At 44.1% G+C, this 19,740-nt stretch overlaps 2 protein-coding genes across 2 annotated transcripts in view; one reads left to right on the top strand and one right to left on the bottom strand.

Moving 5' to 3' along the window:
• Positions 1-7,887, bottom strand: part of FBXO16 (F-box protein 16) — a 48,419-nt gene extending 40,532 nt beyond the window's left edge. The window contains exon 1 of the mRNA XM_030944789.1: positions 7,828-7,887. Within this exon, the coding sequence (XP_030800649.1) occupies positions 7,828-7,886 (59 nt within the window). The 5' untranslated portion in view covers position 7,887. The remainder of the gene's footprint in view (positions 1-7,827) is intronic.
• Positions 7,888-8,097: 210 nt separating this feature from the next.
• Positions 8,098-19,740, top strand: part of FZD3 (frizzled class receptor 3) — a 64,623-nt gene continuing 52,980 nt past the window's right edge. Inside the window, exons 1-2 of the mRNA XM_030946519.1 lie at positions 8,098-8,211; positions 15,447-15,903. Coding sequence (XP_030802379.1) covers positions 15,676-15,903 — 228 coding nt within the window. The 5' untranslated portion in view covers positions 8,098-8,211; positions 15,447-15,675. The remainder of the gene's footprint in view (positions 8,212-15,446; positions 15,904-19,740) is intronic.

Below are 19,740 nucleotides of genomic sequence, written 5' to 3'. Positions count from 1 at the left end.
ATTGATTAGTTTTTATAAATGACAGTGAACAAAGGTGTTATGAGTGTGGCTGTGCCATTCCTTCATTTATTGGGAAAAATTAGAATTTTAACAAGGAATCCAATGGTTTCATGGGAGAAACATGAATGTTATCCCTGTGCCACTCCTTCGTTTTCATGGAAAAAAATAGAATTTTAACAAGGAATCCAATGGGACAAACATGAGCATTTTCCCTGTGCTATTCCTTTGGTTTTTTGGGAAAAATAAAATTTTAATGAGGGATCCAATGGAACAAAGGTGGGCGTTATCACTGTGCCATTGATTAGTTTTTATGGGAAAAATAGAATTTTACAAGGAAAAAATAAAATTTTAATGAGGGATCCAGCGGACCAAAGGAGGGCCTTATCCCTGTGCCATTCTTTAGTTTTTACAGAAAAATAGAATTTTACAGAAAAATAGAATTTTAACATGGAATCCAGTGATTCCATAGAACAAAGGTGGGTGTGATTCCTGTGCCATTCCTTCGTTTTCATGGGAAAAATTGGAATTTTAAAAAGGAATCCAATGATTTCATGGGAGAAACGTGAACATTATCCCTGTGCCATTCCGTCTTCTTCATGGAAAAAATAGAATTTTAACAAGGAATCCAATGGAATAAAGATGGACGTTATCACTGTGACTTTCCTTAGTTTTCATGGAAAAATTAGAATTTTAACAAGGAATCCAATGATTTCCTAGCACAGCAACAACAGAAAATAGAGAAATAATTTGGAATTCAGGTAGGTTGAAGCTTTTTAAATTTTGTGGAGCCACAATACCCATGAGATTAAAATCCTGGAAATGCCCAAGAACCGGTGGGAAAGGGATGGAGCAACCTGGGAGGGTGGAAATTGTCCCTGCCAACCCCAAACCATGCTGGGATTTTGGGATTTCCCACTGGAACCTCCCTGCACTAATAATTAATAATTAACTCATAATTAAGGTCTTAATCACACAAGTGTTCATGATTATCCCTTTGAACAGATGGAATCACAATCCCGGGAAGTTTTCCCAAAAAATGGAAATGTGGTTTGGTGGTGACCACGGTTGATGGTTGGGTTTGGTGATCCCAACGGATTTTTCCAACTTTAACAACTCCTGATTTTTGCAGGAATTTCCACATCAAGTAAATCAGACATTTACCAAAATCTCCAGAAATATGGAGATGATTTCAGACATCTCCCGAAATCAGATATTTACCAAAATCTCCCCTTTTTGGCACACCAAATATCGGAATTTTGTTCAGACAAAGCAATTTCTCCATAAATGGAGAACTGGTTGATGGTTGGGTTTGATGATCCCAAAGATTTTTTTTTTTAACAATTCCTGATTTTTGTGAATGGGATGAGCCCTAAATTTTTTTGAACCCCAAACCATCCCGGGATTTTGGGATTTCCCACTGGAACCTCCTTGCACTAATAATTAATAATTAATAATTAATTAAGGTCTTAATCACACAAGTGTTCATGATTATTCCTCTGAACAGGTGGAATCACAATCCTGGGAAGTTTTCCCAAAAAATGGAAATGTGGTTTGGTGGTGACCACAGTTGATGGTTGGGTTTGGTGATCCCAACGGATTTTTCCAAACTTAACAACTCCTGATTTTTGCAGGAATTTCCACATCAAGTAAATCAGACATTTACCAAAATCTCCAGAAATATGGAGATGATTTCAGACATCTCCCCAAATCAGACATTTCCCAAAATCTCCCCAAATCTCCCCTTTTGGGGGCACCAAATATCTGAATTTTGTTCAGACAAAGCAATTTCTCCATAAATGGAGAAATGGTTGATGGTTGGATTTGGTGATCCCAAGGTTTTTTCCAACCTTAGCAATTCCTGATTTTTGCAGAAATTTCCACATCAAGTAAATCAGACATTTACCAAAATCTCCAGAAATATGGAGATGATTTGGGACACCAAATATCTGAATTTTGTTCAGACAAAGCAATTTCTCCATAAATCCCTGCCCAAACCCAGGAAAAGGGATTTTTTTTCCCCTTCCATCTTCTCTCCTGCATGGATTCTGCAGGACAATTCCTCAGCTCTCCGATTTCCAGCTGCCTGAAAACCAAATAATTTCTTTACCACATTAAAAAAAGAAATTCCATTCCCTGCATCAATTTATTCCGCCTTTTTTTTTTGTTTTCTCTAAATACTTCAGATCATTTTAAAGCTTCACGGTGGCAGGACGGATAATGGGATTTTTGGGACAAAAGAAAGGAAAATCCATGAATTCAATCCCATGGTGTGTTACCAGCCCGAGCACATCAAAACCCACCCAAAAAAAGGGATTTTGTAGCTATTTTCAGACCCTATTCCTTCCCCAGACAAAAATCCTCTCTATTTCAATGGATTTCTCTTCAAAAATTCCTGTGGGATTTGTCTGAGTGCATCAGTTTTATGCTTAATTTTTCCTTCCTTTCTGAAGTTATTAAATATATATATATATTTATATAATATAATAAATATAATATAATAAATATAATATAATATAATATAATATAATATAATATAATATAATATAATATAATATAATATAATATAATATAATATTATATTATATTATATTATATTATATTATATTATATTATATTATATTATATTATATTATATTATATTATATTATATTATATTATATTATATTATATTATAGTATAGTATAGTATAGTATAGTATAATATGAATATATATCAATAAATTATATTTTAAAATCACAAACAAACAAACCCAAAAAATCACCTGAAAAATAAGAAAAAAAACACCCCAAAAACCACACACACACACACAAAACACCCACAAAAAAACCCCAAAAAACCCCAAAAAAGCAAGCAAACAAAAAACCCTCAAAAACCAAAAACAAAACCAAAAAACCCCCAAAAACAAAACAAAAACAACAACAAAAAAAACCCACAAACAAGAAAACCCTAAAAAAAAAAACCCCAACCCAAAAATACCCCAAAGAAAAATCTGTTGCATTTTCCTCTCCGCGCTCAGGAAATCAATTGATAAAAATCTGAGTTAAATAATAAATAAAGTAAAATATCAATAAAGCTTTAAATAAATAAATAAATGTATATTTATATTTAACTTTATTTATTATTGAGCTAGATTTATATTTTATATGAATATATAAATATATAAATCTAAATCTAAATATAAATATATAAATATAAATATAAAATCTATATGAATCTATATAAATATATATAAATATATAAATATATAAAAAAATATATATAAATATATATATATAAATATATATAAAAAAATATATATAAATAAATAAAAATCTGAGTTTTTTCCTTTTTTTTTTTTTTATTTTAATGGGCTAAAGCTCCTTAAAAACCGAATTTCCTCCCCAGTTTTAAACAGCTGAAGGTTTTTAAACCGAGGTTTCACATCCACCTCCCCGTGCAGGCGAGTAGGTGGATTTTGGGGCGGGTTTTCTGTTTTGTTTCCCAGCTCAGCTGCCAAAAAAACCGGAACAAAACAGGTCCAGGCACCTTCGGGGTGTTTTTCAGGGACAGCTTTGGCCATTAGTCACAAACCCCACATTCCTGTGCCAGGATTCCTCAGGGATTTGGGATCTTGGGGATGGAAAAGGAAAATTCCCAAAGCAGCTCTCAGGGGTTGAGGAGTTGGAAGATCTGAAGAGGGAAAAATGGGGCTCGGGATGTGGGGAAAGTCTGGGTGAAAAAATCAGGGTTTGGGGAAAGTCTGAAAGTTCAGGATTTGGGGAAAGTCTGGGTGAAAAATCAGGATTTAGGGAAAGTCTGAAAGTTCAGGATTTGGGGAAAGTCTGGGTAAAAATCAGGATTTGGGGAAAGTCTGAAAGTTCAGGATTTGGGGAAAGTCTGGGTGAAAAATCAGGATTTAGGGAAAGTCTGAAAGTTCAGGATTTGGGGAAAGTCTGGGTGAAAAATCAGGATTTGGGGAAAGTCTGAAAGTTCAGGATTTGGGGAAAGTCTGGGTGAAAAATCAGGATTTAGGGAAAGCCTGAAAGTTCAGGATTTGGGGAAAGTCTGGGTGAAAAATCAGGATTTGGGGAACGTCTGAAAGTTCAGGATTTGGGGAAAGTCTGGGTGAAAGTTCAGGATTTGGGGAAAATGTGAAACCTCAAGATTTGGGAAAAGTCTGAAAGTTCAGGATTTGGAAAACTCTGTCTGAAACCTCAGGATTTGGGAAAAGTCTGTCTGAAAGTTCAGGATCTGGGAAAATTTTGAAACTAGGATCTGGGAAAAGTCTGTGTGAAACTTCAGGATTTGGGAAAAGTCTGAAAGTTCAGGATTTGAGAAAAGTGGAAGTTCAGGATCTGGGAAAAGTCTGTCTAAAACTTCTGTATCTGGGAAAAATCTGAAAGTTCAGGATTTGGGAAAAGTCTGTCAGAAACCTCAGGATTTGGGAAAAGTCTGAAACTTCTGGATCTGGGCAAAGTCTGTCTGGAACTTCAGAATTTGGGAAAATTCTGAAACTTCAGGATTTGGGGAAAGTCTTTAAATCTCAGGATCTGGGAAATGTCTGTGTGAAAGTTCAGGATTTGGGAAAATGTGAAAATTCGGGATCTGGGAGAAGCCTGAACCTTTAGGATCTGGGAAATGTCTGAAACTTCAGAATTTGGGAAGAATCTGAAAGATCAGGATCTGGGAAAAGTCTGAAACCTCAGGATCTGGGGAATGTCTCTGTGAAACTTCAGGATCTGGGAAAAGTCTGCCTGAAAATTCTGGATTTGGGAAAAATGTGCAATTTCAGGATTTGGGAAAAGTCTGAAGCCTCAGCATCTGGGAAAAATCTGTGTGAAAATTCAGGATTTGGGAAAAGTCTGTAAACCTCTGGATCTGGGAAAAAATGTGTCTGAAACTTCAGGATCTGGAAAAAGTCTGAAAGTTCAGGATTTGGGAAAATTATGAAAATTCAGGATCTGGGAAAAATCTGTCTGAAATGTCAGGATCTGGGAAAATCTGTCTGGAACTTCAGGATCTGGGAAAAATATGAAACTTCAGTATCTGGGAAAAGTCTGTGTGAAAGATTGGGATCTGGGAAAAGTCTGTGTGAAAAATCAGGATTTGGGAAAAATATGAAACTTCAGGATTTGGGAAAAGTCTGAAACTTCGGGATCCAGGAAATTCTGTCTGAAAAACCTCAGGATTTGGGAAAAGTCGCTGAAACTTCCTCATGGGCAGAAGTGGAGGGGCCAGGCCTGGATCTCTTCTCTTTCCATCTGTAGGACCCAGGAAAAGGCTGGATTAGGGTGGATTTTAGGGAAAGGCTGGATTAGGGTGGATTTTAGGGAAAGGCTGGATTAGGATGGATTTTAGGGAAAGGCTGGATTAGGATGGGTTTTAGGGAAAGGCTGGATTAGGGCAGGTTTTAGGGAAAGGTTCTTCCCCCGAGGTGCTGGGGCTGGAGCAGCTCCCCAGGGAAGGGCGACATTCCCAAGGATGCTCCGGGTGGGAATTTTGGGGTGGATTTGATGATCTGGGGGGGTCACCCGGAGAAGTCACATTCCACAATTCCACAATTCCACAATTCCACAATTCCACAAATCCATATTTCCACAATTCCACAATTCCACAATTCCACAATTCCACAATTCCACAATTCCATAATTCCACAATTCCACAATTCCACAATTCCATAAATCCATATTTCCACAATTCCATAATTCCACAATTCCACAATTCCATATTTCCACAATTCCATATTTCCACAATTCCATAATTCCATAATTCCATAATTCCATAATTCCACAATTCCATAATTCCATAATTCCATAATTCCATATTTCCATAATTCCACAATTCCACAATTCCTCAATTCCATAATTCCACAATTCCAATTCCACAATTCCACAATTCCACAATTCCACAATTCCACAATAATTCCATAATTCAGCTGTAAAAGGCGCAGAGCTGCCTGGATTGGCCTGGATATTGGAATATTTACTGAAATTCCTCAAATCTGCCCCTGCTGGGGCTCGCCACTCACTCGGGAGTTCATTCACGGAATGCTTTGGGCGGGAAGGGACATCGAAAACCCTCCAATTCCGGCTTTTCCCGTGGAAAAGCAGCCGGAATTCTGAGAGGCTGCTCAGCCAAGGCCTCGTTTTCCTTCTGCCAGATTTGTCCTCTCTGGTCGGGCTGCCCAAAAGAACACAGAGGCTGCTCCAGCTCCTGCTTCCCACATCCCAGGGGGAAACCGGGCTCAGGTGAGCCCAAAACATTCCAGGAGACAGGAGGGGCGGTTAACAAGGAGCGAGCCTTAAACAGACACCAGGAAAATGCCCCCCAAAAAAATAAAATTTCATCGTAAAAAATGAAAAGGAAATGTAGGAGCAGGTGGCAGGTATGGTAAATATAAATAAAAATAAAAAGCAAAAGAGATTTGGGGAAAAAAAACCCAAGTTTGGTGAGTTTGTAGAGGGTTAAAAAGAGTGGAATTGCTTGGATCAGAGTCCCTAGGAATGGCTCACGGCTGGGATGGGAGGATCCAAGAAATTCGGGTGTGAAGGAGACACAAATTTCACAGGGCAGGAGCCAGGACTGGTGTTCTAACAGCAGGAAATTTCACTTGGAAACCACTGGAAACCACTGGAAACACCTCCCCTGATTCCAGTACAAATTGGAATTTGAAAATGGATTAAAAAAGAAATTATTGTGTTGAAGAAAGCTCGACAACCCATAATGCTCACACGCCTTTACGCAGGAATGTTGGAATCGCTCCCTTTACCCGGGCTGATCTCTGCTTAGCCCCGCTCAGAACAACTCCTGCCGGAGCAGAACCGCCTCACGGGCCATTCCTGACCACAGAACCGCGTTTCTGACCCGTTTGGTGGCCAAATCCTGCCTGCTGTGGTGCAGCAGCAAGTCCAGTGACCCAGCACCAGCCCTGTCCCCAAGGGCCACATCCTGGTGGGATTCGGGCATTTCCAGGGATGGGGATTCCACCCCTGCCCTGGGCAGCTGTTCCAGTGCCTGACCACCCAAATGTCCAACCTGAGCCTCCCTGGCACAGCCTGAGGGCATTTCCTCCAACCTGAGCCTCCCTGGCACAGCCTGAGGGCATTTCCTCCAACCTGAGCCTCCCTGGCACAATCTGAGGGCATTTCCTCCAACCTGAGCCTCCCTGGCACAATCTGAGGGCATTTCCTCCAACCTGAGCCTCCCCTGGCACAGCCTGAGGCTGTTCCGTCTCCTCCTGTCCCTGTTCCCTGGGAGCAGAGCCCGACCCCCCTGGCTGTCCCCTCCTGTCGGGAGTTGTGCAGAGCCACAAGGTTCCCCCTGAGCCTCCTTTTCTCCAGGCTGAGCCCCTTTCCCAGCTCCCCCAGCCCCTCCTGGTGCTCCAGCCCCTTCCCCAGCTCCGTTCCCTTCCCTGGACGTGCTCCAGCTTTCAATGTCCTTGTCCCAGAGCTGTCCCCAGCACTGGGGGTGCCCCAGCAGTGCCAGCACAGGGGACAGCACTGCCCTGGCCCTGCTGCCACCCCAGAGCCGGGACAGCCCAGGCGCCACCGGCCTCTTGCCCACTGGGCACCCCCATCCCTGGGGACCGGTGAGGATGCAAACACCGGTGCTGACATTTCCCGCTGACATTTCCCACCTTCCTTCCCGCACCCCGAACCCGTCACCCCCTCCGCCCTCCCGACGGAGTTCGTGTCACCTCCCAGAGCGTTTTCTGTCCCCGCCCCGCCGTGCCGCGCTGCGCTTGTCCCCCTGTGACCACGGTGACACCCCCGGTGTCCCCTGCGATGTGTCCCACCGCAGCGACACCCCCTCCCCACCCCCTCCCCGTGTCCCCCCGTGTCCTCTCACCTTCCTCGTCCCGCCTGCGGACACCACCTCCTCCTCTTCCTCTTCCCGCCCGTCCGCATCCCGTCGCTATGGCAACTCTGGGGGGGGCGGCGCCAGCCAATCAGCGCCCGCCTCCTACTCCCCCCCCGTCCGCATCCCGTCTCCACGGCAACCCCGGGGGGCGCCAGCCAATCAGAGCCCCCCGGCGGGGTTAAAGAGGCCGGGGGTTCCGATCTACCTAGCAACCAGCCCCGCGCGCTCTGATTGGCTGAGCGGCGGGGAGTGGGCGGAGCGCGATGGCGCGGGAGGCGTGGTCTCGCATGGGGCGTGGCCGGGCGCTGCCGCCGTCGCCGCCGCCACCCGAGGGGCGCGCGCGGGACCGTGAGGGCGGCTGGAGCTGAGCAGGTAACGGGGACACGGCGGGGACACGGCGGGGCCGCGCCGCTCTCAGGGGCTCGTCCTGCCCGCCCCGGGGACGGGCGGCCGCGGGGCTCGGCGGCCGTGCAGCTGGGCGGCCACGCAGCGAGCGCCCTGCGGCCGGCAGCGCACGGGGGAGATGCCGGTGCTGCGCTGGGCGGGCGGGCGGAGCACGGAGGGGATGCCGGCCCTGAGCGCCCGGAACGAGCCGGATCCATTCCCCGTGAGGCTGGGGATGCTGGCCCGGGCTCCCCGTGCCGTAGTGCGGCACGGCGGCCCCGGGGAGGGCATGCGGGAGCCTCACCGCCCTTCGCTGAGGGCTCGGGGAGTGCCGGAGCCTCAACGCCCCTCACAGGGAGCTCGGGGAGTGCCGGAGCCTGCTCGGGGGTGCCGGTGCCTCACCGCCCTTTGCTGAGGGCTCGGGGGATGACGGTTCGTCACCGCCTTCACGGAGGGCTCGGGGAGTGCCGGAGCCTCAGTTTCCCTCACAGGGAGCTCTGGGGTGCCGGTGCCTCACCTCCCTTCACTGAGGGCTCGGGGGGGTGCCGGAGCCTGCTCGGGGGTGCTGGAGCCTCACCGCCCTTTGCTGAGGGCCCGTGGGGTGCCGGTGCCTCACCGCCCCTCACAGGGAGCCCGGGGGTGCCGGAGCCTCAATGCCCCTCACAGGGAGCTCGGGGGTGCCGGTGCCTCACCGCCCTTCGCTGAGGGCTCGGGAGTGCCGAAGCCTTCACTGCGCTTCGCTGAGGGCTCGAGGGTGCCGAAGCCTTCACTGCGCTTCGCTGAGGGCTCGGGGGTGCCGGTGCCTCACCGCCCTTCGCTGAGGGCTCGGGGGTGCCGGTGCCTCACCGCCCTTCGCTGAGGGCTCGGGGGTGCCGAAGCCTTCACTGCGCTTTGCTGAGGGCTCGGGAGTGCCGAAGCCTTCACTGCGCTTTGCTGAGGGCTCGGACGATGCCGGAGCCTCACCGCCCCTCGCAGGGAGCTCGGGGATGCCGGAACCTGCTCGGGGATGTCGGTTCCTCCCCGCTCTCCGCTGAAGGCTCCGGGATGCCGGCTCTGTCCGTGCTGTCCCCGGATCCCTCCGGGCACGCCGTGCGGGTGTTCCGGGCCCGGATCCGCCGCGCCTCGGCCGTGCGGCAGCGATGGAGGGGATGGATGGATGGGTGGATGGGTGGATGGGTGGATGGGTGGATGGATGGATGGATGGATGGATGGATGGATGGATGGATGGATGGATGGATGGATGGATGGATGGATGGATGGATGGATGGATGGATGGATGGATGGATGGATGGATGGATGGATGGATGGATGGATGGATGGACGGATGGACGGATGCCGGTGCCGCTGGTGCTCTTGTTCCTTGTGCCTTTCCTAAGGGATGCTGGCTCGGCCGGCAGCCTGCCCTGCTTCCCGTGCAGCTTTAGGATTTCCCTCTGCCGGCCCTTCCCATGGAATAGGAGAGAGGTGACAGAGCTGTCCCTCCAGCCCTGCCCACGGTGCGGGGATTAGATGAGCTTCAAAGTCCCCCCCCGACCCAAACCATTCCATGACAATAATGAGAAAATTATGAGGTTGTTTCTGCCTTTCCATCCTCCCTCTTTGCCCCTCATTGAAATAGGGATGTGGGGGATTGTGGTGTGGTGCAGGAGTGGAACAGCGCCGGAGTTTCCTTCCCACTGAGTCATTCATTAGAATGGAGTTGGGAGAATAATTTATTCTCCTTTTGTGGCTGGGGAGGTGCAATGAATGAGCTCCTCTCCTTTCTCCAGGGTCAGAATTGGGTGGGGAATGGCTGAGAGGACATTTTCCTCTCCTCCAGGAGAAGTCTGGTTTGTTGTTTTATCTCCCCATTTTTCTGGGATAGATAACTTGGAATTAATCCCATCCTTTCATTCTAAAGCCTGATGAGTTTTTCCTCATTGCTCCCTGAGGGACTTTGAAATTTAGTTTAAAAAAAACCCAAAACATTTCCTTGTGGGAATCAACCCTTTCTCCTTGTGATGATAATTGTCTTAATGAATCCTTTCCAGCAAGAACTGGATGGGCTTCTCCTGCTGATAAATAAGGCAAAAATCCACAACCACGGGAACAAATTTCTCCTTTTGCCTAAAAGCGTTTTTATTTCCAGCGCTTGTGGTGGGAGGGGAGGCCTCCCCTCCTCTCATCCCCGGTGTCACCGAAAGTGTTTTGTTTTCCTCTACACACAAAAAGAACCACAAAAATCTGAACAAAGAGTGCACCGACTGGATTTGTGGTGAGGAGCTCTCCTGGCACCCGGGGTTGCTCGTTTTCCCTCCTCCTAAAAATACATTCTTAATTTTATTTATGATTATCTTAAATATGAATTTTTTTTCCCTGCTTTTTGCGTAGTTAAAGCTTTATTTTTTTTTAGCTTTGTGGCTCATGGAATTTTTGGTTTTACATGTTTCCTTCAGCTTGAGGCTGTGGGGAAGGCAGAGGAGAGGTGGATGTGTTTGGCTCCTGCTGTTCTGTGTGTCGTTAATATGATTTCCATGGAGCATTCTTGGACTTTTTCCCAAAACTCCGCGTCCTGACCTGGATTTTCCCAATTTTTGTGGTGCAGCCTTTAAGTGGTGAGAGCCCAGTTCATGTTAGGTTGTTTCTGAACCTTTTTTGTGAAGGGTTTTTTACAGATCACTGCTTTGCACCTCAATTCCAGTGAGAAAAAAAAATCCCTTGCTCATCCACTCTGCGAGGTGACCTCACTCAAATTGGGGAATAAAATCCTCAGGAGTTAATTTAGGAGAAACAAAAGAAAAATTGTGAATGCAGAGTTCTGGAGATGCCAACAAACTCAAAAAAAATTTTTTTTTTAAATATTTTTTGGGGGAGCTGTTATTAAAATGTTAAACCCAAGGGAATGGATTCCAAGGGGGATTAACATGGGGCCACAGACTGGTTTGGGTTGGAAGGGACCATTTATATCCAAGAATTGGATTTTATTTTATCATTTATTTTATTTACCATTTATTTATTTATTTTACCATTTATATCCAATAATTGGATTTTATTTTATTTTATTTATTTTATTTTATATATGTGTCACCTTGAAAAGTCAATCTGAAAAATTAAATTTTTTCCGTCAGAAGGACACAACTTTTCCAGCTCGTATCACCTTGAAAAGTCAATCTGAAAAATTATATTTCTTAAATCAGAACACAATTTTTCAAGCTCATATCACCTTGAAAAGTCAACATGAAAAATGACATTTCATCATCGGAAAAACACAACTTTTCAAACTCCTATTATCTTGAAAATTCAACATGAAAAATGACATTTTTTCCATCAGAAGAACACAACTTTTCAAGCTCATATCACCTTGAGAAGTCAGTATGAAAAATGACATTTCTTAAATCAGAACACAATTTTTCAAGCTCATATCACCTTGAAAAATCAATCTGAAAAATTATATTTTTCCCATCAGAAGGACACAATTTTCAAGCTGATACCACCTTGAGAAGTCAATCTGAAAAATGACATTTCTTCCTCAGAAGAACACAACTTTTCCAGCTCATACCACCTTGAAAAGTCAATCGAAAAATTATATTTTTTCCATCAGAGGGACACAATTTTCAAGCTCATATCACCTTGAGAAGTCAGCATGCAAAATGACATTTTTTCCATCAGGAGGACACAACTTTTCAAGCTGATATCATCTTGAAAAGTCAATGTGAAAAATGACATTTCTTAAATCAGAAGAACACAAAATTTTAAGCTCATATCACCTTGAGAAGTCAATGTGAAAAATGACATTTCTTAAATCAGAACACAATTTTCAAGCTCATATCACCTTGAAAAGTCAACGTGAAAAATGACATTTCTTAATCAGAAGAACACAACTTTTCCAGCTCATATCACCTTGAAAAGTCAATATGAAAAATGACATTTCTTCATCAGAAGGACACAACTTTTGAAGCTCATATATTAAAGTTAAAATACATTTTTCCATCAAAAAACTTTTCAATATATACCTTAATTTAATAATTTTAAATCAAAATTTAAATTATTTTAATTAAATTATTTTTATAAACATTTATTACACTTAGATATAAAAATACATTTTTCCATTAGAAGAACACAACTTTTCCAGCTTAATAAACATTTAACTATATCACCTGGAAAAATCAACATGAAAAAGAACTTCATATCATTAAAATGAAATCAAACAATTCACCTTACTAACAACTTTCATTTCAGAACACAATTTTGCAAGCTCGTTATCATCTTGAAAACTCAACCTGAAAATGGCATTTCTTCATCAGAAGGACACCACTTTTCAAGCTCACATCACCTTGAGAAGTCAGTATGAAAAATTACATTTTAAATCAGAACACAAACTTTATCTAAAAATCAACATGAAAATGCAATAACAAACTTTAATACTTAGTAATCAAAAATCACAAATTAATTCCTTACAACTTTTTACACAACTTTTCAAACTCCTATTACCTTGAAAAGTAACATAAAATTACATTTTTCCATCAGAAGAACACAACTTTTCCAGACATTTCTATCAACTTTTGATAATCATTTTAAGTACATGTGAAAAAATGACATTTCTTCATCAGAAGGACACAACTTTTCCAGCTCATATCATCTTAAAAAGTCAATCTGAAAAATGACATTTCTTAAATCAGAACACAATTTTTCAAGCTCATATCACCTTGAAAATTCAATCTGAAAAATTACATTTTTTCCATCAGAAGGACACAACTTTCAAGCTGATACCACCTTGAAAAGTCAACCTGAAAAATGACATTTCTTAAATCAGAAGAACACAACTTTTCAAGCTCCTATTATCTTGAAAACTCAACATGAAAAATGACATTTTTGCCATCAGAAGGACACAACTTTTCAACCTGAAAAACTCCATTTTTTCCATTTTAAGGACACAACTTTTCCAGCTCCTTTTTTTTGTTCGTGTTTGCTTTTCCTATTTCTGTTTTTCCCTTTCTTTCCGCGCCGCCTCAACCGCGTCTTCCCCCGTGAGAGCCAAACTGCCAATAAACGGAATTTCGCGTGGTTATTTCAGCAGCTGGGTCTTGTTTTGTTCCCCCTCTTTTGGAATGGTTGTTTTGAACCGGCCTCTCCAAAAAGGAACGGGAAAAAAGGAGAAATTCGGGCATAAAAGGAGGGAAAAAAGGAAAATTTGGGGTTAGAAATGGGGAAAAAAAGAGAAATTTGGAGATAAAATTCGGGTTAGAAGTGGGGGAAATGGGCAATTCCTGGAATTAGGAGGAGAAAAAGTTAAAATTCCTGATTTTTAGGCACAAAAAAAGCCAAAATTCCCAAGTTTCGGGCATGGAAAATTCCCAATTCCTCAATTTTGGGCACAAAAAATCCCCAAATTCCCAAATTTTGTCACAAAAAAAAGACCAAAATTCCCTAATTTGGGCACAAAAACCCCCCAAATTGCCAAATGTGGGCAAAAAACCCCAAAGTTGGGCACAAAACCCCCCAAATTGCCAAATTTGGGCACAAAAACTCCAAAATTCCCAAATTTGGGCACAAAAAACACTCCAAAATTCCCAAATTTGGGCACAAAAAAACCCCACCAAAATTACCAAATTTGGGCAAAAAAACCCCCAAAATTGCCAGATTTGGACACAGAAAACCCCAAAATTCCCAAATTTGCACATAAAAAAATCCCAAAATTGCCAAATTTGCACATGAAAAAATCCCAAAATTCCCTAATTTGGGCACAAAAAAACCCCAAAACTTCCAAATTTTGGCAGAAAACCCCCAAAATTCCCAAATTTGCACACGAAAAAATCCCAAAATTCCCAAATTTTGTCACCAAAAAAAACCCCAAAGCTCCCTAATTTGGGCACAAAAAAGCCCCAAAATTGCCAGATTTGGGCACAGAAAAAAACCCCAAAATTCCCAAATTTGCACATGAAAAAATCCCAAAATTGCCAAATTTGGGCACAAAAAAGCCCCAAATTTGGGTGCAAAAAACCCCAAAATTGCCAAATTTGGGCAGAAAAACCCCAAAATTCCGAATTTGAGCCCAAAAAAATCCCACAGTTGCCAAATTTGGGCAGAAAAGCCCCAAATCGCCGGGTTTGTGCCTGGGAGCTGCAGCCAAACCTTTCCCTGCCACAGAAAATTCCGGATTCTTTCGGTTGGAGGGAAACTCAGAATTGCCCAGGCCAAATAAAAAAAAATAAAAATGAAAATGAAATAAAAATAAAAATGAAATAAAATAAAAATAAAAATAAAAATAAAAATGAACTAAAAATAAAAATAGAAATAAAAATAGAAATAAAAATAAAAATAAAAAAAAAAAAAAAAAAAAAAAAAAAAAAAAATTTAATAAAAAAAATAAATATATAAAAATAAAAATGAAATAAAAATGTGAATTACAGCCCATGTCTGCTAATGAAATCCTTCCTGTCTCTCACTCTGGGCATTTTTGGGTGCTTTTCTTCCATTTTCCATCAATTTTTTCCATTCAATTCCTCCAGAAATTTAAAAAAAACTCAGGATTAAAATTCACTTGTAGGAGAGCTTGAAGCAGCTGAGGAACTGAGAGGTAAAATACTGAAATATTTTCATTTTTGGGTGCTTTTCTCTCCGTTTTCTTTCTGTTTTGTGCTCCAGGTTTTCCAGGAAAAAAAGCAGGAATGTGGTTGAAATTCCAGTATTTCAATATTTCAGTGTGGCCAAGCTGAAAATGTGGGATTTTCTAAAATTGTTCTGTCCCAATCATTATAATCCCCATATTTTCATCATTTTGGGTGCTTTTCTTCCCATCTTCTATCAATTTTTTCCATTCAATTCCTGCAGAAATTTTAAAAAATCAGGACTAAAATTGTAGAAGACCTTGAAGCAGTTGAGGAACTGAGAGGTAAAATATTGAAATATTTTCATTTTGGGTGCTTTTTCTTCCATCTTTCATCAATTTTTTTCCATTCATTTCCTCCAGAAATTTAAAAATAATCAGGATTAAAACTCACTTGTAGGAGAGCTTGAAGCAGCTGAGGAACTGAGAGGTGAAATACTGAAATATTTCCATTTTGGGTGCTTTTCTCCCATTTTCTATCAATTTTTTCCATTCATTTCCTCCAGAAATTTAAAGAAAAAATCAGGATTAAAACTCACTTGTAAGAGAACTTGAAGCAGTTGAGGAACTGAGAGGTGAAATACTGAAATATTTCCATTTTGGGTGTTTTCTCAGCGTTTTCTGTCTGTTTTTTTAGGATAAAATCCGGAAGCCGCTGGAGCAGCGCCGCCCTGTCACCATGGGCTCCACGGAGTGGGAGTGTGGCTGACATTTCCATTTCCCCTTCACGCCACAGAGCGTTAAACACACCAAAAAAAGGAAGAATTCCCTCTGGGCCGCCGAGGATGTTGAACCCCGCGGAGGAGCAGCCGCGAACGAAGGCGGCGCGCCTCGTGTCCGTGTGACGGGCGGGATTTTGGGCGGCAATGCGGGGATTGCTGGGGACGTCGCGGGGCGGCAGCGTGGCGCTGCGCTGGCTGCTGCGCTGCCTGGGCGCGCTGGGGCTGCTCGGCGCGCGGCCCGGCGGCGCGCACAGCCTGTTCTCCTGCGAGCCCATCGCACTGCGCATGTGCCAGGACCTGCCCTACAACAGCACCTTCATGCCCAACCTGCTCAACCACTACGACCAGCACACGGCCGCCCTGGCCATGGAGGTAAAGCCCGCTCGCTCGTCGGTGTCTCGGTTTGGGAAGACAGGAGCCTGCTAAGGGAGGCAGGAGCCTCCCCTGAAATGGAGAGTGTGAACCCTTCCCACCCCTCCAAATTGCTATAAATTTTAAATTAAGGGGCTCTCAGGGAAAAATATGGGAGCAGGAAATAACAGTTCTTTAATAGGGAAGGAAATAAAAGATAAAATAAACAATGCAGTAAACTAAAACAGCACTGACAGAGTCAGAACACAGCCTGACACCCTGTGGGTCAGGGTGTGGGTGGCAGTGCCATTGGAATTGTGGCTGCAGCCCTCCTGCAGTGTCAGGGGTGGCTCTGCTGGAGCAAGGAGGATCTGTAGAGCAGGATGGGTCCTTCCTCTGGAGATCCAGTGTAGGAAGAGGCAGCTGCTGTTCCTCTGGGGAATGCCGTGGAGAAAAGCTGAGCTGCTGTTCCAGAATCTCAGGGTATATCTGGGTAGGAATGCCCGGCTCCTCCCTCTGGGCTCACATCTCCCAATGGGATGCTGCAGTTCTTATCAGCCACGCAGTGACATCCAGTAGCTGTTATCAGCAATGTCCCCTCCCGAGGGAGGAGTGAATGTGGTCACTCAGAGAGAGAGATAAGGGAAACTGCCCCCTTGACAAAGATAATCTGCCACACAGATGGGGATGGAAAACATCTTGCCTCGCAATCTTCAACAGGAGCGAAAGGAACGAGTTTTGTTTTATAATGGAGCGAAAGGAGCGAGTTTTATTTTATAATAGAGCAAAAGGAGTGAGTTTTATTTTATAATGGAGCAAAAGGAGAGAGTTTTATTTTATAATGGAGCGAAAGGAACGAGTTTTGTTTTATAATGGAGCGAAAGGAGCGAGTTCAGTTTGGAATTGGTTCTGGCAGAGTCTGAGCCCTGGCAGGGAATTCCCCTTGGGTCCCTGGGGGTGCCCAGGAGATGTTGGGATCCCCTGGGACACTTGGAGCTGGCAGGGCTGACATTGAATTTCCCACCCAAACCACGCTGGAATTCAATCATTTCATCCATTTCTTTATTCCCTAACCCATTTTAAACCATTTTCTGCTCTGGGAATTCTCTGCCACAGCCTCCCCACCTTCCCAGGGATGGAACAGCCCCAAATCCCCTGGGAATTCTCTGCCACAGCCTCCCCACCTTCCCAGGGATGGAACAGCCCCAAATCCCCTGGGAATTCTCTCCCACAGCCTCCCCACCTTCCCAGGGATGGAACAGCCCCAAATCCCCTGGGAATTCTCTCCCACAGCCTCCCCACCTTCCCAGGGATGGAACAGCCCCAAATCCCCTGGGAATTCTCTCCCACAGCCTCCCCTCCTTCCCAGGAAGGATTTTTTCCCAAAACTTCCTTTAAATTTCCCTTTTTTTTCAGCCTCTTGAATGTGGAATATTCCATCAGGATCCTTCCAGTGCTGGAATCAGCTCCTGCTCCTTGATTCACTCCTGAGAAAGAGAATTCCTGTTATTGTGATAACTCCTTTATCACATTAAATGTTGTGATTTAATCCAGGAGGATTGGGGGCAGGGCTGCTGCATCCAGGGGCTGGGAGCTTTATTTTATTCCCAATTATCCCTGAAGGATTTTGGTGATTTTCCAGAGGACAAACACCAATGCAGCCTGGCTGCGGCAGAGACTGAAATGAGAATTATTTTGCCTCTGCTGCAAAAAATTTTGCATCTACTGTTCTAAAAGGAGTGGTGAGTCCCCAGTGCTGAGGAGCTGTGCCCCAAATCCTCTGGGAATTCTCTGCCACAGCCTCCTCTCCTTCCCAGGGAGGATTTTTCCCAAAACTTCCTGTAAATTCTCCTTTTTTCAGCCTCTTGAATGTGGAATATTCCATCAGGATCCTTCCAGTGCTAGGATTCCTCAGGGTCTCCTCCTCCTGCGCAGCCAGCTCGGAGGTGTTGGTGACGTTTCTGGGACCTGCTGAGGCGGATTTTGGGCAAGAACCAGCAGGAGCAGCTGCTTTTAGCAGTGCTGGGGAAACTTCACGCCCAAAAATTCCCTCCCAAATCTTCCTTACAAAATTTCCCTCCCCAAATATTCCTACCCAAATCTTCCCTCCCAAATCTTCCTACCCAAAAATTCCCTCCCAAAACTTCACTCCCAAATATTCCCTCCCAAATATTCCTTACAAAATTTCCCTCCCCAAATCTTCCCTCCCCAAATGTTCCCTCCCAAATCTTCCCTTCCAAGTCTTCCCTCCCAAATCTTTCTTCCCCAAAACTTCCCCCCAAATCTTTCCTCCCCAAACTTCCTTCCCAAATCTTCTCTCCCAAATATTCTTTCCCAAATATTCTCTCCCAAATATTCCTTCCCCAAACTTCCCTCCCCAAATTTCCCTCCCAAATTTTCCCTCCCAAATCTTTCCTTCCAAATCTTCCCTCCCAAATCTTCCTTCCCAAATTTTCCCTCCCAAATCTTTCCTCCCAAATATTGTCTCCCAAATCTTCCCTCCCAAATTTTCCTTCCTAAATCTTCTCTCCCAAAATTTCTCTCCCAAAATGTCCCTCCCCAGATCTTCCCTCCCCAAATATTCCTTTCCCAAATTTTCTCTCCCAAATCTTCCCTCCCAAATATCCCTTCCCCAAAACTTCCATCCCAAATATTCCTTCTCCAAATCTTCCCTCCCCAAATCTTCCTCCTAGATTTTCTCTCCCAAATCTTGCCTCCCAAATATTCCTACCCAAATCTTCCCTCCCAAATCTTCCTTCCAAATCTTCCCTCCCAAATCGTCCCTCCCAAATACTCCTACCCAAATATTCCTACCCAGATCTTCCCTCCCCAAATCTTCCTCCCAGATTTTCTCTCCCAAATCTTCCCTCCCAAATTTTCCCTCTCAAATTTTCCCTCTCAAAACTTTCCTCCCAAATTTTCCCTCCCAAATCTTTCCTCCCAAACTTCCCTCCCAAATTTTCCTTCCTAAATCTTCTCTCCCAAAATTTCCCTCCCAAAATGTCCCTCCCCAAATCTTCCCTCCCCAAATTTTCCTTCCCAAATCCTCCCTCCCCAAACTTCCCTCCCAAATATTCCTACCTAAATTTTCCCTCTCAGATTTTCCCTCCCAAAACTTCTCTCCCAAATATTCCTTCCAAAATTTCCCTCCCCAAATCTTCCCTCCCCAAAATTTCCCTCCCAAATATTCCCGAGGTGCTGCTCCAAAGTATTATTATTATTATTATTACTATTATTATTATTATTATTATTATTATTATTATTATTATTATTATCATCTCCTGTCTCTTTTTCCCCTTCACAATTCCTTTGGCCTTGAAGGATTTGCTGATGGTGGGCCTGGGGTTTTTCCTGCCTTGGTGCAGTTTTCGTGGGCAAACATTCTGATCAGAAAACGTGGGATTTGGTGGCCTTTTGGAGCCACTCAGTGACAGCTTTTGTCGCCGTTTAATTTGATGATTGCCAAGCTTTTTGAATTAAATAATCTCTCACCACTCCTTTTTCCCTCAGCCTGGATTTTATGGGGCCCCACAAATGATGGTGGGGATCGGAGAGGCTTTAAAGGACACGAGCCGAGGGCTGAGTCTGAATTTTCTTTTGGGATTCAACTGGAGGTCAAAGGCTCTGAAGAAGGAGCTGCTGCAGCCGCCATATGGCCGGGAGAGAATGGCTCTCCCTCTGCCTTCCGTTCCCTTTTTCCCCATAAAAAACCAGCTGGGTTGGCCAGGAGATGGAAAAGGGGGAACCTGGGAGGAGTTGGGGTGTCCTGGGGTTGATTTGGGGTTTGCAGCGTGAGGGGAGGCGGAAGGGAACCAGGGCATTGATAGAAATAAACCCCCCAGTCACGGAATTTGGAAT

This window comes from Camarhynchus parvulus, chromosome 3 (assembly GCF_901933205.1).
Source record: "Camarhynchus parvulus chromosome 3, STF_HiC, whole genome shotgun sequence".
NCBI lineage: Eukaryota > Metazoa > Chordata > Aves > Passeriformes > Thraupidae > Camarhynchus > Camarhynchus parvulus.
Note: the sequence above shows the minus strand (reverse complement) of the source record. Positions and strands in the feature narration are given on the sequence as shown.